Source organism: Thamnophis elegans, chromosome 10 (genome assembly GCF_009769535.1).
Source record: "Thamnophis elegans isolate rThaEle1 chromosome 10, rThaEle1.pri, whole genome shotgun sequence".
NCBI classification, from domain to species: domain Eukaryota; kingdom Metazoa; phylum Chordata; class Lepidosauria; order Squamata; family Colubridae; genus Thamnophis; species Thamnophis elegans.
This window is the reverse complement of record NC_045550.1, coordinates 67660126-67676119: the sequence shown is the minus strand read 5'-3', so window position 1 is coordinate 67676119 and position 15994 is coordinate 67660126. Positions and strand designations below refer to the sequence as shown.

The following is a 15994-nucleotide window of genomic DNA, read 5'->3' as shown; positions in this document are numbered from 1 at the left end:
CTGAACCGGTACTTGCAAGGACTGGCTGGCCATGCCCATCCCACCCCTCCCCTCCGAGGAGTCTCCACACGGCCTGTTCATCATGCCAGGTAAGTGGAGGCTATGGGAGGGCGAAAAACGGGCCTCCTGGAAGTCCAGAAACGGGCCTGTTTCCAGCTTCCGAAGGGACTCCAGAGCCCACCCACCCCTGCTATGGTGCAGGAGGCCAAATAGGTGGGCCACGCCCACCCAGCAACCGGGCAGAGAACCGGTTGCTAACTTTTTTCAGTCCCACCCCTGATTTATCCAATACTGAACTAAGAGGACATTTTAACACCTCCCCACCAGTGGTGGGTTCCTACCGGTTCGGCCCAGTTCAGCCGAACCGGTTGCAACTTGACGGCCTGGGTCGTTGGAATCGGCAGCAACCCAGGCCTGCCACGCCCCCGAATCGGTTCTCCCGGCGACGCCATAGGCGCCCCATCTTGTTTTTTTGCCTCTGTGCATGCGCAGAGCAATTTTTATTGCTCTGCGCATGGGGGGCGCAGGAACGCCCATGCGCAAACTGGCAGTAAGTGACTGCCGGAACCCACCGCTGCTCTCCACCCCTCTCGGACAGGGGCTGGCTCCCTCCCAAGGGAGAGTCCCTCATTGTTGGGCCAAAGGCATGGCCAACCTCACGTAGGAAATCTGTAAATTATGCCCAGGGCTCCCATTGTCAACGTGCTCCTCGGGCCTTGGAATAACACAGCTGGCGGCTTCTGTATCGGGAGGAACCAGCTTATCGCCTTCGGCTGCCTCCTGACCTTCCAAGCAGCCCTGCTGATTCATATGGAAAGCGGCTCCGTTTCCCATCCAGACTCCACGCCAGGCTCCCCCCCCCTCCCCCCCTTCCCTCCCTCTCCTTCTCCCAACCGCTGCCAGGCAATTAGAGTGGATTTATGAGCGGGGGGGGGGAGCGGAGGGGGCGACTCGGGTGCCAAGCCGCAAACGTGATTAAATATTTTTTAAGAGCTTTCCCATGAAGGCTCTTGGGGTGAAGATGAACCCTGGGGCACTTTCCAAAACCTGCGCATGGGACGATGGATTATGATTGTTTTCTTTCTTTCTTTCTTTCTTTCTTTCTTTCTTTCTTTCTTTCTTTCTTTCTTTCTTTCTTTCTTCTTCTTCCTCTTCTTCTCCTCCTCCTGCTTCTTCTGCTCTTCCTCCTCCTCTCTTCCTCCTCCTCTTCCTCCTCTTCCTCCTCCTCCTCCTCCTCTTCTTCTTCTTCCTCTCCTCCTCTTCCTCCTCCTCCTCCTCCACCTCTTCTTCTTCTTCCTCCTCCTCCTCCTCCTCCTCCTCTTCAAACAGACTTATTTGCTTGAGGCTTTTGAAAAGCCAACTTTGCTTAAGGTGGCATAAACAGAGGGTGACAGCGAACACATCAGCAGGCTGATGTGCCAGCAAAGTAACAAGGGGGCTATTGATTATTCGTTTTCCCTGCTTAACGAAATCTCTTTTTCAATTTTAAAAAAAAAATGTTGTTTTTAACTTGCCATTCAGAGACAGCCATTCAGAACCTTGAAGTCTGTATTCTCATGATAACAGAAAAGCACATCTGGAGGAGACCTTGGAGGCTTTCTAGACCAGCAGTCACCAACTGGTGGTCCGTGAGAAAATTTTGCTGGTCCGCAGAAAAATTATTTGCATTTTTTATATTGCACTGAATCAGGAGTCCACAAACTGGGCCGGATACGTGCAATGAACGCTTGTGTTGCTGCAGAGAGTCTCCCCCCTTGGGGGTCTTTTTGTGAGGGGCAGAGGGGGGCAGAAATTCCCACTTGGGTCTGCTTCGGCCTCCTGGTGGGGGGCTTTGGGCGAAGGCTGGAGGGAAGAGCCGCTGGTGGTGAAGAGCTGGAGGGCCTCGTTCCAGTGGGACGGCATCATGGCCTGGAACTGGCTGACCATCTCAGCCCGCTGAGCCTCCAGGTGCCGGCACCTGGCCTTGCGCTCCCGCAGGTCTTCCCTCTGCTTGGAAAGCCCATGCTCCTAGTCCTCAGTGAGGTGCTTCTGCTGAGCCTCCTTCTCGGTCTGATCCAGTTTGAATTGAGCTGTTTTGCCAACTCTTTCTCCTGGTGGATGCTCAGCTCCAGCAACTGCTTCCTGTTGGGGTCCTAAGGAGCCCGGGCGGGCAGGCGGGGAGGGGCTGGGAGGGGAGGGGCGAATAGAGGCCAGCGAGGCACCCCTCGACGTGAGTGACATTGAGTTGGCCACACCCATCCAGTCACATAACCACCTGGCCACGTCCATCCAGTCACATGACCACTTGGCCACACCCATCCAGTCACATGACCACCTGGCCACCCCCACCCATCTGGTCATTAGGCAGATCCTATTAGTGGTCTGCGGGATTTAAAATGATGAATTTAGTGGTCCCTGAGGTCTGAAAGGTTGATGGCCCCTTTTCCCCAACCCAAGTTAGACCCCCTAGTCCAAATCCCTGCTCAAACAGGAGACCTTATCCAGGTATTCCTGGACTTACAGCAGTATATAGGTTGAAGTGCTAGTGCTACAGTAGTTCATTTAGCAACCGTGGGAAGTTATAACGGCCCTGAAACAAGTTAGGACTTAGGACCGATTCTCACACTGCAGCCTGCCCGTGGTCATGTGATCAAAATTCATACGCTTGGCAACTGACTCTTAGTTACGACGGCTGCAGTGCCCCGGGGGATCCTCTTTTGCGACCTTCTGACAAGCAAAGTCCACGGGGAAGCCAGATTCACTTAACGGCCGTGTTACTTACTTCACTTCCGCAACGATTCACTTAACAACGGTGGCAAGAAAGGTCGTAAAAGGGGCCAAAACTCCCTTCACCCCCGTCTACGTTAAAACCTGGGGCTCCTTTGTGGTCGTAAGTTGAACACCGCCTGTATTTTCACACCTGGTGCCTGGATTCTGCAGTGGTGTTCCTCATTTCCCCACCATGATGTAGCAATTATAAGATTATAAGAGGGTTTCCCTCGCGAGTCACCCTGGAGAGCTTTTTCAAGAACTTTCCTCACCTCACTTTGGGGTTTGGAGAAGGACTTGGACTTTTCAGTATCTTTACATCTCATCCTGGGCATCCTTTTTTTTTTAACTATTACCATCTGGCAGTCATTAGTTGCGAAGTCGTGTCCGTCCCATCGCGACCCTATGGGCAACTTTCCTCCTGGCCTTCCTGTCCTCTACCATCCTCTGGAGTTCATTTAAGCTCACGCCGACTGCTTCGGTGAATCCATCCAGCCAGTCGATGTTGATGTTGATGTTGATTATATTTATATGCCGCCCTTTTCCCCCGAAGGGGACTCAGGGCGGCTCACAACTCAACCAGGGAAGGGGGATACAAACAAGAATTTAAACGACATAAAAAACAATGCATAATTAAAACACAACAGTCATACCATTTGAGGCGGGGGGCAACAGCTCTTTAGCCCCAGGCCTGTCGGAACAGCCAGGTTTTAAGGGCTTTGCGGAAGGCCTGGAGGGTGGTGAGGGTTCGAATCTCCACGGGGAGTTCGTTCCAGAGGGTCGGAGCAGCCACAGAGAAGGCTCTCCTCCGAGTAGTCGCCAGTCGACATTGGCCGGCGGATGGAATTCGGAGGAGGCCTAATCTGTGGGATCTAATCGGTCTAGTGGAGGTAATTGGCAGCAGGCGGTCTCTCAAGTACCCAGGTCCAATACCATGAAGGGCTTTATAAGTGACGACTAGCGCCTTGAAGCGTATCCGGAGACCAATAGGCAGCCAGTGCAGCTCGCGGAGGATAGGTGTTACGTGGGTGAACCGAGGCACACCCACGATCGCTCGCGCGACTGCATTCTGGACAAGCTGAAGTCGCTGAATGCTCTTCAAGGGCTGCCCCATATAGAGCACGTTGCAGTAGTCCAGTCTAGAGGTCACAAGGGCACGAGTGACTGTTGTCCCACTCGCAGTATAAGGAAAGAAGTCAATATCCATTAATTCTTCAACCAATCATGAAATCAGCAAAGGGCTCAGGAGATAGACCAGTGGTAGTCAACCTGGTCCCTATCGCCCACTAGTGGGAGTTCCAGCTTTCATGGTGGGTGGTAGGGGTTTGCTGTAACTCTGTTTTTTAAATTTTATAAAGTAAAGTTACTTCCCTACTTTATAAATCACCGTTACTGTGGAACCGGTGAGCGGTTAGAAAATTTTACTACTAACAAGAGATACAAAAGTGGGCGGTAGGTATAAAAAGGTTGACTACCCCTGAGATAGACGATGATACGACAGTCCATGAAGTGGACTGAGTCGAAAAGCTGGGTAAGGCTAGCAACAAGGGGCGTGTCTTAACTAGCTTTTATCAGACTCAGTCCAGTCAGGAGGCAGACAATGTTGACCATGTATGGATGCTATCTCCACCTTTTATTAGAAGAGGCGTATCAGGTAAGTACCAACGCCCTTTCTCTGCCGTCCCCTTCTTCTTTTGCCCTCCATCGTTCCCAGCATGAGGCTCTTCTCCAGGGAGTCCTTCCTTCTCCTTACCTGGCCAAAGTCTTTGAGTTTCCTCTTCAGGATCTGGCCTTCTAAAGAGCAGTCAGGGTTGATCTCCTCCAGGACTGACCGGTTGGATGGCCTTGCAGTCCAAGGGACTCAATGCAGGAGTCTTCTCTAGCACCAGAGTTCAAAGGCCTCCATTCTTTGGCGCTCAGCCTTCCTTATGGTCCAACTTTCACAGCCATCCATTGCAACTGGGGAAACCATTGTCTTGACTAGACGCGCTTTTGTTTCATTGGCAGACGGTACAGGGCAATAAAAACAAGGACAAATAGGCTGAAAAACAGCTTCTATCCCAGGGTAGTAACCTGTTCTGACCCCCTCCTCCGTCCAGTAACGAATGCCGAGACAAGCTTAACTGGAATGTCCTTTAATAGCAAGACCAAAATCTCGGTGGCTGAAAGCCAAGCATACAAACAGATAAGGACCTTAGCAGCAACTCAGACAAACCTTGGCAGCAATCCAGCCTGCCAAGTTAGTTACAACAGTTCTCTTTAGTCAATGTGTTGACTTCTGCAAGAGGGGCATGCACAAGCAGTCTTTTTTATAGTCTGGAGAGGAGCCTAATGACCACCAGCTGAGCGCAGTTACCTCCTTTAATTGCGTAATTGTTCATGACGCCTAGTAGCTCTTCGATGGCGTGCATCCAGGAACAACTCACTGCTGGCTTCTGGATCACTCTCCCTTGTCTCCTCCCCACTGGTCCAAGGCACCTGGTGGCCAACCAGTCTCTCTGCGCCCTGCTCGGAGTCGGAACCCTGTCCAGGGTCCTCCACATCCTCTAGAGCCGACTCATAGGGCCCCTCGCTGTCGGAGTCTGGTGGCAGCTCCAACGGCTCCTGCTGGGCCACAACATAACCATATAGAATTCTACTGTACAGTACAATATTAATGCATTGTCGGTTTTCAATTCAATTGTATGGAATGTGAAGGATATGTGTGTTTGATTTTTTGGTGTGTAACGTACACTGAAGGTGGCACTTAATTGCGTTGTACAAGGTGCAATGACAATAAAGTTAAACCAAAATGATTCCTGATCTTAGGCTCAGGAGCTCATGTTCAGGTGTCCGTGTGCTTCTTCCCTTCCCAGGTGATCCCGATGCTTCCCCGACTGCTGTGTGAAGAGCTCTGCAGCCTTAATCCCATGACAGACAGGCTGACCTTCTCCGTCATTTGGAAGCTGACTCCACAAGGAAAGGTAAGACTGGATTTCTTGGTACCGTATTTTTCAGAGTATAAGACGCGCCAAGGTTTTGGAAGAGGCAAATTAAAAAAAAAAAAGTTTTTGCACTCTGCAGACATCCCCAAAACGGCCCATTTTTCACGAAAATGGGCCCATTTTGGTTTTTTTTAAAGGCATGAGTAGCTTTTAGGAGGCTTGCAGAATGCTCCGGGATGGGGGCATAAACGAGCAAAAAACGGCCGGTTTTTCATCAAAAAAATTGCATGCATAGCCTTTAGGAGTCTTACCAGAGGTGGGTTCCTAACAGTTCGCACCTATTCGGTAGAACCGGTTCGTCAAATCCACCGAACCGGTTAGAAGAGGTTCCACCAGTGGACCCGGAAAGCAGGCCACACCTATAGAAGAGGTTCCAAAAATGTGTGAAACCCACCACTGGTCCTTGGATATGATTATTCTACACTATCATGCTCATATTTATAAAACTCAGTGCCTCTGTGAAAGGTAAGGATGACGACTGCGTTTGTGGTGCAATCAGAACATTGCGTGTGTTGAAGTTGTTTTAACGCAAACCAAAGATGCCTTTTAAAAAACAAGTTTACATCCTATTCTTATGCAGGCCAGTGCTGTGTGAGAGGCAATTTAAGGTGGTTCTGACAAGTGTCGTCGGCATCTTCATATCCGGTCACATGGGAGGCAAGCCACTCCCATCCGGTCACATGAGTGGCAAGCCACTCCCACATAAGAGGCCACACCCACAGAGTAGGTTCGAGCAATTTTTGAAACCCACCACTGAGTCTTATAGAGTGTTTCTGGGGGCTTTGGGGGGGGGGGAAATTGAGCAAAAAAGGTCCCTTTTTTTGCTCATTTCTGCCCTCCCCAGCCCCCAGGAGCACTCTGAAAAGCTCTTAAAGGCTCTGCATGGCCATTTTGGTGAAGGGGGCAGGAGGCCAAAAATGCTGTATTCAGTTTGTAAGATACACCCAGATTTTCAGCCTCTTTTTGGAGGGAAAAAGGTCGTGTTATACTCCAAGAAATACGATAATTCGTATGTGTGTGTGTCTGTCCTGTGCCAAGCACATGGGACTTACAAATGTTCTGACCTAGGCTGCCCAAGATTACGAAACCGACTCCTCGTCCCGATAAAAGCCCTTTTCTTTAGTTTTAAAGTGAATTCCTCTCCAGCAAAGTCCCGGCCAACAGTCTTTCAAAAGATTTCACAACTCCAGGCCTTATCAGGCTTGGAGAGCTGCCAGGCCGATATCTTCCAAACGCCACTCTGTAGCAGACAATACTTGGCAAGAAGTCAGGATCAGATCCTCACCCTAATGAATTGAACTACCGTATTTTTCAGAGTATAAGACGCACCGGAGTATTAGACGCACCAAGATTTTCAAGAGGTAAATTTTTTTTAAAAAGTGTTTGCACTCTGCAGGCCTCCCAAACCTTCTGCATGCCTCATTTTTTGTGAAAAATGGGGCAAGCAGAGAGTTTGAGAGGCCTGCAAAGTGCTCCTGGGGCTGGGGGAGGGGGGAATGAGCAAAAAACGGTCCATTTTTTGCTCATTTTTGCCCTCCCCAGCCCCCAGGAGCACTTTGCAGGCCTCCTAAAGGCTATGCACGGTCATTTTTGCAAAGGGGGCAAGGTTTCACAAGGCCAAAAATGCTGTATTCAGTGTATAAGACACACCCAGATTTCCTCCCTCTTTTTTCAGGGGGGGGGGGGAGGAGAGATGCATCTTATACTCTGAAAAATACGGTAATTGTCTCCTGCAAACTCCCCTCCCTTTCTCTCCTCTTTTATTCCCTATGGGAGGGGCCATTCACCATCCACTTGTGGCTTTACTCCCAAGTCGACCTTGTTTCTTAGTTATTCCCTTCTCCTGGCAGCCCTGCGCATGCGCACACTGGGAACAGGCTCCAGATGTTCTTCTGTCCCATTGATCTCCGACTCCAAATAAGTGAGGAGGTTGGGGAGGAAGATGGGCCAGTTCTGGAGTCTGGGGGTGGCCCTGGCTCTCTCTCTCTCTGCCTCCAACGCAGCGCCCTCATCAGGGCCTTCCCCAGACTCCAGAACTGGCCCATCTTCCTCCCCAACCTCCTCACTGTCCGAATCTCCACATCCTTTCATTTAAAGGTTGTTATTTTTTAGATCTTCCTGAAATGTTTGATGCCAGGTTTCCTTCAGCTTTCTTATTCCCCCCCCCCCCTTGACCATCTGGTGATATCCAATTGATGTCCTGGTTCTTCACCGTTGACTAGTCCAATTGACCAGCCCAGAACCATCTGTTCCAAACTGGTTTCTGGATGAGATACATCCTTTCCAATTTTCCAATTTATTAGTATTTGTATGCCGCCCACTCCACCCATTGGGACTCCATCCAAACCCCGAGGTTATCCCATCAAGCTGAAGGCCAGGAGTTCAAGAGGACTCTTCCCCTTGTTGTCCCTTCCTGGCAACCAATCTTTAAAAAGGGGGAATGACCTCCAATGTCATAACTTCCTTAATTAGCAGAGATGTGTCTTCCCCGCAGAGAAGAAGCAGCAGCAGCTTTCAAATGCCTCTGAATCATATCCCTCTAGTCCATAACCTTGGGGGGGTGTTTTCCGACCTTCTCCATCCTAGCTGCTCCACCAGGTTACCTGGCTTGAACCCAGCACTCCGCCGAGGTCAGGTTGAGCGTGGCCCAATGCTTTTTGTGACGCTTCACTGGAAAGGTTGCCCTCGGTGCTGGAAAACAGCTGTTCCTGAAAAATCCACCTTACAGCCAGGACCGTCCTTTGACTTCAACACATTCCTGAAAACTGCTAGAATTTGTTGTTGCTGTTGTACATAGCAGCAACCTTAGCGCTTCTAATAGCCGGAGAGGTTAATCTGCTAGGTTGCTAGGTTCCAGTGACCTGGCCAAAAGATTGATGGGATTAACACCTGTGTTGCTGACAGCCAGGTATGAGAGGGATCAAGAGGAGAGGAAGGGGGCGTGCATTGCATACGCCATCATGCCCCAAGGACACACGTCTTTCCTTGGTGAAGCGTTCCCATGGCTGCAGGCATTTAGTACTTCCCCAGCAACATATTGGTTATGGCTACAGTTTTCCCAGTCGCAATGGATGGCTGTGAAGGTTGGACCGTAAGGAAGGCTGAGTGCCAAAGAATGGAGGCCTTTGAACTCTGGTGCTGGAGAAGAAGACTCCTGCATTGAGTCCCTTGGACTGCAAGGCCATCCAACCGGTCAGTCCTGGAGGAGATCCACCCTGACTGCTCTTTAGAAGGCCGGATCCTGAAGAGGAAACTCAAAAACTTTGGCCACCTAAGGAGAAGGAAGAAGGACTCCCTGGAAAAGAGCCTCATGCTGGGAAGGATGGAGGGCAAAAGAAGAAGAAGGGGACGGCAGAGAAGGAGGGGGCTGGATGGAGTCACCGAAGCAGCCGGCATGAGCTTAAATGGACTCCAGAGGATGGGAGAGGACAGGAAGGCCTAGAGGAACGTTGTCCATGGGGTCGCAATGGGTCGGACATGACTTTGCAACTATCTATCTTTCTATCTTTCTATCTTTCTATCTTTCTATCTTTCTATCTTTCTATCTTTCTATCTTTCTATCTTTCTATCTTTCTATCTTTCTATCTTTCTATCTTTCTATCTTTCTATCTTTCTATCTTTCTATCTTTCTATCTTTCTATCTTTCTATCTTTCTATCTTTCTATCTTTCTATCTTTCTATCTTTCTATCTTTCTATCTTTCTATCTTTCTATCTTTCTATCTTTCTATCTTTCTATCTTTCTATCTTTCTATCTTTCTATCTTTCTATCTTTCTATCTTTCTATCTTTTTATCTTTTTATCTTTCTATCTTTCATCTATCTCAAGTACTTTGGCCACCTAAGAAGAAGGAAGGACTCTCTGGAGAAGAGCCTCATGCTGGGAACGATGGAGGGCAAAAGAAGAAGAAGGGGACGGCAGAGAAGGAGGTGGCTGGATGGAGTCACCAAAGCAGTTGGTGTGAGGTTTAATGGACTCCGGGAGATGGTAGAGGACAGGAAGGCCTGGAGGAACATTGTCCATGGGATCTCGATGGGTTGGACACAACTTCGCAACTAACAACAACAGCAATATAAGATACAGCTTGACATGAGCCCAAATGTTATGTTGCTAAGCAAAACATTTGTAAAGGGAGTGTTGTCCCATTTTATGACTTGCCTTTCCACTGTTGCTAAGTGAATCACTGCGGTGGTTAAGTTAGTATCCCGGTTTTTAAGCAAATCTGGCTTCGCAAAGGTCACAAAAGGCAAGGGACATGGCAACCGTCATAAACATGAACCAGTCGGAAATGTAAACAAATACCTGGCGCATAACAGAGGTAACCACAACAACTGGAAAGGAACGGAAGAGAGCAGGAGAGAAGAGAGGAAAGGGGAGAGAAGGAAGAAAAGAGGAAAGGAGAGGAAGGAGAGAAGGGATAGAAAGAACTGTGATAGGATGCCACCTGTGCAACAAATCCAGTCGTGAGATTTCCTCGCTCCTAAATATTCCACAGTCAACTGTCAGCTGTGTTAGAAGAACGTGGAAGTGTTGGGGAACGACAGCAATTCAGCCATGAAGTGGTAGGCCATGTAACCTCATCCAACATCAGTGTGTGAGCTCACAAATGCGCTTCTGGAGGAATGGTCAAAAATCCCCACCAACACACTCCCGAACCTTGTGGACAGCCTTCCCAGAAGAGTGGAAGCTGTTATAGCTGCAAAGGGTGGACCGACGTCATGTTGAACCCTACAGATTAGGAATGGGATGTCATGTACAGTAAATTCATATGCAAGGAAAGGCAGGGGAGCAAATATTTTTGGCAATGTAGTGTATATTTCTATGTAAACAATGAAATAAAAGGGACGCGGTGGCTCAGGGGCTGAGACGCTGAGTTTCTCAATCAAAAAGGTTGGCAGTTTGGCAGTTCGAATCCCTAGCACCTCACATGGAGTGAGCTCCCATTCCTTGTCCCAGCTTCTTGCCAACCTAGCACTTTGAAAGCACGTAAAAATGCAAGTAGAAAAATAGGAACCACCTTTGGTGGGAAGGGAACAGTGTTCCGTGCGCCTTTGACATTAAGTTATGCCGGCCACATGACCACGGAGACGTCTTCGGACAGCGCTGGCTCTTCGGCTTTGAAACAGAGATGAGCACCACCCCCTAGAGTCAGGAACGACAAGCACATATGCGCGAGGGGAACCTTCACCTTATTTAGAATGATAGATAAGTTGACATTCTAGGATATGATGGTCAGAAATTACTGTACAACATTGGCACCATTTGAAAATGGTATATATGTTATTTGCCTTTATCTGTGTTTCATGGCAAGTGGAATGCCAGGACAATTACACTGTATTCAATATATTTATATGTAAACAATAAAAATATATATTAGAAACTAAAAAAATAAACATGAACCAGTCGCCAAGCTTCTGGATTTTGATCGTGTGACCATGGGGACGCTGGGAAGGCTGTAAGTGTGAAAAATGGTTGTAAGTCACTTCTTCCAGTGCCGTTGTAACTTTGAACGGTCTCTAAATGAGGACTACCTGTCCTAATTCAAACAATTAGCAAGGGGTTGACAAAACAACTGGGGTGTCAGGCCTGCAGCCATCTTTCCTTTTGGATCTTTCGCCTGCCACAGTTTCTATTATTCTACTATGCATTTTCTATTGTGGGGAAATGGGATTGTACGGAGTTAGATGTTATGTAGCCATAACAACATTCTTTTTGGAAAGCCAAGGTCATCCTTTGTCTCTGCACCTGACCGGAATTGGATGGGTGGAACTGCCAGCATGGCAGTGGGATATTGGGCCATGTGGATGGACTGGTGGGTGTGGGGGCAAGTTCTTGAACTTTCAACCAGGTGTGGGAAACCGGGAAGCTTTCAGATTCGGGTTTTCCCAGATGTGCCAAGATGGTTCTTTTCATAAATTGGAACTTTGAGCAATCCTTTGCCTCGGACTCTGATTTACTTTTGGATGCTATTTGGAACCCTGACATTGGGCATGTTTCTTCTTGACGGTCTTTCTCATCTTGACATCCCAGATCCTGGACGAATGGTTCGGGCGGACCGTGATCCAATCCTGCGCAAAGCTCAGTTACGACCACGCCCAGAGCATGATTGAGAATCCAGAAAGGGTCTTTGGGGCAGAGGAGCTGCCGCCCATCTCCTCCTGCCACACCGTGGCCGAGGTCCACCAAGCCGTCCAGGACCTCCACCGGATCGCCAAGCAGCTGCGTCAACAGCGCTTCATAGACGGGGCTCTTCGCTTGGACCAGGTTAGCTCAACCTGCCTTAGGAAGAGCCTAAGGATTGTTGTTTAATTAAGATCCAATTAGTAAAATAGATAATATGGTTCTGAAACAAATCACACCTGCAGAAAAGGGAACATGGGCTCGATGTGTTTGAAGATACCATGGGTGGCATTCACTCTTGGAGTAAGGGTGGACTCCAACTCCCAGAATTCCCCAGCCAACTTTGCTATGGTGGGGAATTCTGGGAGTTGAAGTCCACCCATCTTAAAGTGGCCAAGGTTGAGAAACATCTGCATGGATTGACTACTTCAGGTTGACTTCAAGGTTGAGGAACACATGGATGGATGGATGGATGGATGGATGGATGGATGGATGGATGGATGGATGGATGGATGGATGGATGGTCGGATGGTCGGATGGATGGATGGATGGATGAATGGATGGTCAGCTGGATGGATGGATGGATAGATGGACTTCAACTCCCAGAATTCCCCAGCCAACTTTGCTATGGTGGGGAATTCTGGGAGTTGAAGTCCACCCATCTTAAAGTGGCCAAGGTTGAGAAACATCTGCATGGATTGACTACTTCAGGTTGACTTCAAGGTTGAGGAACACATGGATGGATGGATGGATGGATGGATGGATGGATGGATGGATGGATGGATGGATGGATGGATGGATGGTCGGATGGATGGATGGATGGATGAATGGATGGTCAGCTGGATGGATGGATGGATAGATGGACTTCAACTCCCAGAATTCCCCAGCCAACTTTGCTATGGTGGGGAATTCTGGGAGTTGAAGTCCACCCATCTTAAAGTGGCCAAGGTTGAGAAACATCTGCATGGATTGACTACTTCAGGTTGACTTCAAGGTTGAGGAACACATGGATGGATGGATGGATGGATGGATGGATGGATGGATGGATGGATGGATGAATGGATGGTCAGCTGGATGGATGGATGGATAGATGGGCTTCAACTCCCAGAATTCCCCAGCCAGCTCGGGAATTCTGGGCGTTGAAATCCACCTGTCTTAAACTGTCCAAGGTTGAGAAACATTGAATTAGTCTAAGGGGAATGAGACATGGCACTAAGAGATTCCTATCTATTTACTACCAAATCTCAGAATAGCAGAGTTGGAAGGAACCCCCTGCTGAAACAGGAGAATCTGTACCTTTTCAGTCAAATGGTTATCCAACATCTTCTTAAAGACTTCCAGTGTTGGAGCATTTACAACTTCTGGAGGCAACTTCTGTTCCACTGATTAATTGTTCTAACTGTCAGGAAATTCCTCCTCAGTTCTAAGTTGCTTCTCTCCTTGATTAGTTTCCACCCATTGCTTCTTGTTCTACCCTCAGGTGCCTTGGAGAATAGTTTGACTCCCTCTTCTTTGTGGCAACCCCTGAGATATTGGAAGACTGCTATCATGTCTCCCCTAGTCCTTCTTTTCATTGAACTAGACATACCCAAAATTCCTGCAACCGTTCCTCATATGTTTTAGCCTCCAGTCCCCTAATCCTCTTTGTTGCTCTTCTCTGCATTCTTTCTAGAGTCTCCACATCTTTTCTAAATTGTGGTGACCAAAACTGGATGCCGTATTCCAAGTGTGGCCTTACCAAGGCCTTATAAAGTGGTATTAACTTCACCTGATCTTGATTCTATGCCTCTGTTGATCAAGATGTCCTTTGGGATTGGGCGGCATATAAATGTGTTTAATAAAATAAATAAATAAATAAATAAATAAATGCCGTGTGGGAAAACGGCCCGAATGCCAAGCCTTCAATTTCTTTCCCTTTTGTGTCCCGTCTTCATTCCCACCTTATTTATTTATTCATTTATTTATTTTCTAAAGCATTAGTCCGGGCTGTGTTTTTTTTTCGGGGGGGGGGGGGGGAGATCTCATGATGGGGTGTTTTGTTGGGGGGATGGTGTCTTGTGATTTGACAGATGAAATCCCTGCGAAGCCGCCGGCCGTGTGAGAACGGAGTCGGCTTTGAAAAGAGGGCGATCCGTCAGATTGGCAAGCAGAGCTAACGGCAGTCATTAATCTTGATGGGTGTCATTTTGTTGTTGTGACGAGGTTGGCCGGCCGTCTTAAAAGAGGTCACCGATCCCATTTCTGCTGTCTGGGAGCCTCCAATGCCCCATTTTTCATCTTGCCAGGAAGCGGCTTCCCGGGGTTCACAAGCCCCTTTGAGAGTATTGGGGAGAGGAATAAAATGTATAGACTCTCCTCGACGTACAACAGTTCACTTAGTGACCGAAGTTAAAACGGCACTGAGAAAAAGCGACTTAGGATTCTTTTCCCACACTTACGACCGTTGCGATCGCGTGATCCAAATTCAGGAAAAGGCTCAGCAAACTGGTGAGCGAATGCTGGCTGGGGAATTCTGGGAGTTGAAGTCCAGACATCTGGCTGGGGAATTCTGGGAGTTGAAGTCCAGACATCTGGCTGGGGAATTCTGGGAGTTGAAGTCCAGACATCTGGCTGGGGAATTCTGGGAGTTGAAGTCCAGACATCTGGCTGGGGAATTCTGGGAGTTGAAGTCCAGACATCTTCAAGTTGACAAGGTTGAGAAACACTGCTCTGGAGGGTCTCCGGAGTGGCAGGGGGAGGCTGTTTTCGTCCTCTTTGGGAGGGCCAAAAAAGTGCACCAAAAGCAGGGCGGGAGCTCTGGTCTCGCGTGCAGAGCATTATGGGTGTGGCCACGCCCGCGCACGACGCCCCCCCCCCCCGCGCTCTCCCCGCTTTTGGCACGCGATCCGAAAAAGGTTATCCATCACCGACCTAGACGTGACACCAAGGTGCCTTTAATCCCTTCCCTTTTCTCCGTGCCGTGGTAGCAGCTTCCCACAGTCATTAAACGGACCGTTGTAAGTCGAGGAGTGTCCGGGTGGATTTGTCTCAACAATTGGCGGCTTGCGTTGGGCATCTGCCAGGGTTTCCGTTCCCTCTGTTTTGCAGTGTTTTAATTGTCGATGAGCGCACAGAACCACTCGTGTCCCTGTTTAATCCAAATCGTTAAAAAAGGGCTCGGACCATTCGGCGGTTTGGCTTGAGGCGCTTGCTTGGAAGTAAATATTTTTATTGGCAATTTCCTCCCACAAAGTACCCAAAACTGCAGTTGTAAATATGTGACTTCAGATGCTGGCTCCCTTCCAACGGTCGGTTATCCGAATGGCCATTCTTTGGCCGGGATAGTCTACCAGTAACTGCCTCGCTCAGTTCTTGGCAGCTCCTGCTTGAACGATCACCCCAGGATCTAGCTTCCCGAGAGCATGAAGCAAACTTCTGGTCCCGACAAAAACCCCTTTTATTAATTGACTGTGAATTCTGCTCATTCACATCCAGCAAAGTCTTTCAAGGGAGGATTTACAGTCACAGACTTTATCTGGCTTGGAGAGCTGCCAGGCCGAGATCTGCAGAACTTGGCAAGGACTCTTGGAGAATCAGGAACCAATGAAGTGAACTAATGGTCTCCTGCAAACTCCACTCCCCTTTCGCTCCTCTTTTATTTCCTCTGGGAGGGGCCATTCATCGTCCACCTGTGGCCTTACTCCCAAGTCGACCCCTGTTTTTTAGCTGTTCCCTTCATCTGGCAACTCTGTGCATGCGCGCACTGGGAACAGGCTCCAGCTGTTCTTCTGCCTTACTGATGTTCAATATTTGAGGGGCTGCCCCAGAGAGGAGGGGGGGGTTCAAGCTATTTTACAAAGCACAAGAAAGGAAGGAAGGAAGGAAGGAAGGAAGGAAGGAAGGAAGGAAGAAAGGAAGAGGAAGGCAGGGAGGTAGCGAGGGAGGGAAGGAAGAAAGGAAAAATAATTTACAAAAGAGAGACATGGCTAGTCTAGCGAAGAGAAGGACCAGGGGAGACAGGATAGCATCTTCCAATATTTGAGGCTCTGCCACAGAGAGGAGAGGGTCAAGCTATTTTACAAAGCACAAGAAAGAAAGAAAGAAAGAAAGAAAGAAAGAAAGAAAGAAAGAAAGAAAGGAGGAAGGAAGGAAGGAAGGAAGGAAG

The 15994-nt window shown here is 48.7% G+C and overlaps 1 protein-coding gene across 1 annotated transcript in view; it reads left to right on the top strand.

The window, feature by feature from the left end:
* DIS3L2 (DIS3 like 3'-5' exoribonuclease 2) overlaps window positions 1-15994 on the top strand; it is a 157308-nt gene that overhangs the window by 101596 nt on the left and 39718 nt on the right. The window contains exons 10-11 of the mRNA XM_032224928.1: window positions 5604-5711; window positions 11761-11994. Coding sequence (XP_032080819.1) covers window positions 5604-5711; window positions 11761-11994 — 342 coding nt within the window. The remainder of the gene's footprint in view (window positions 1-5603; window positions 5712-11760; window positions 11995-15994) is intronic.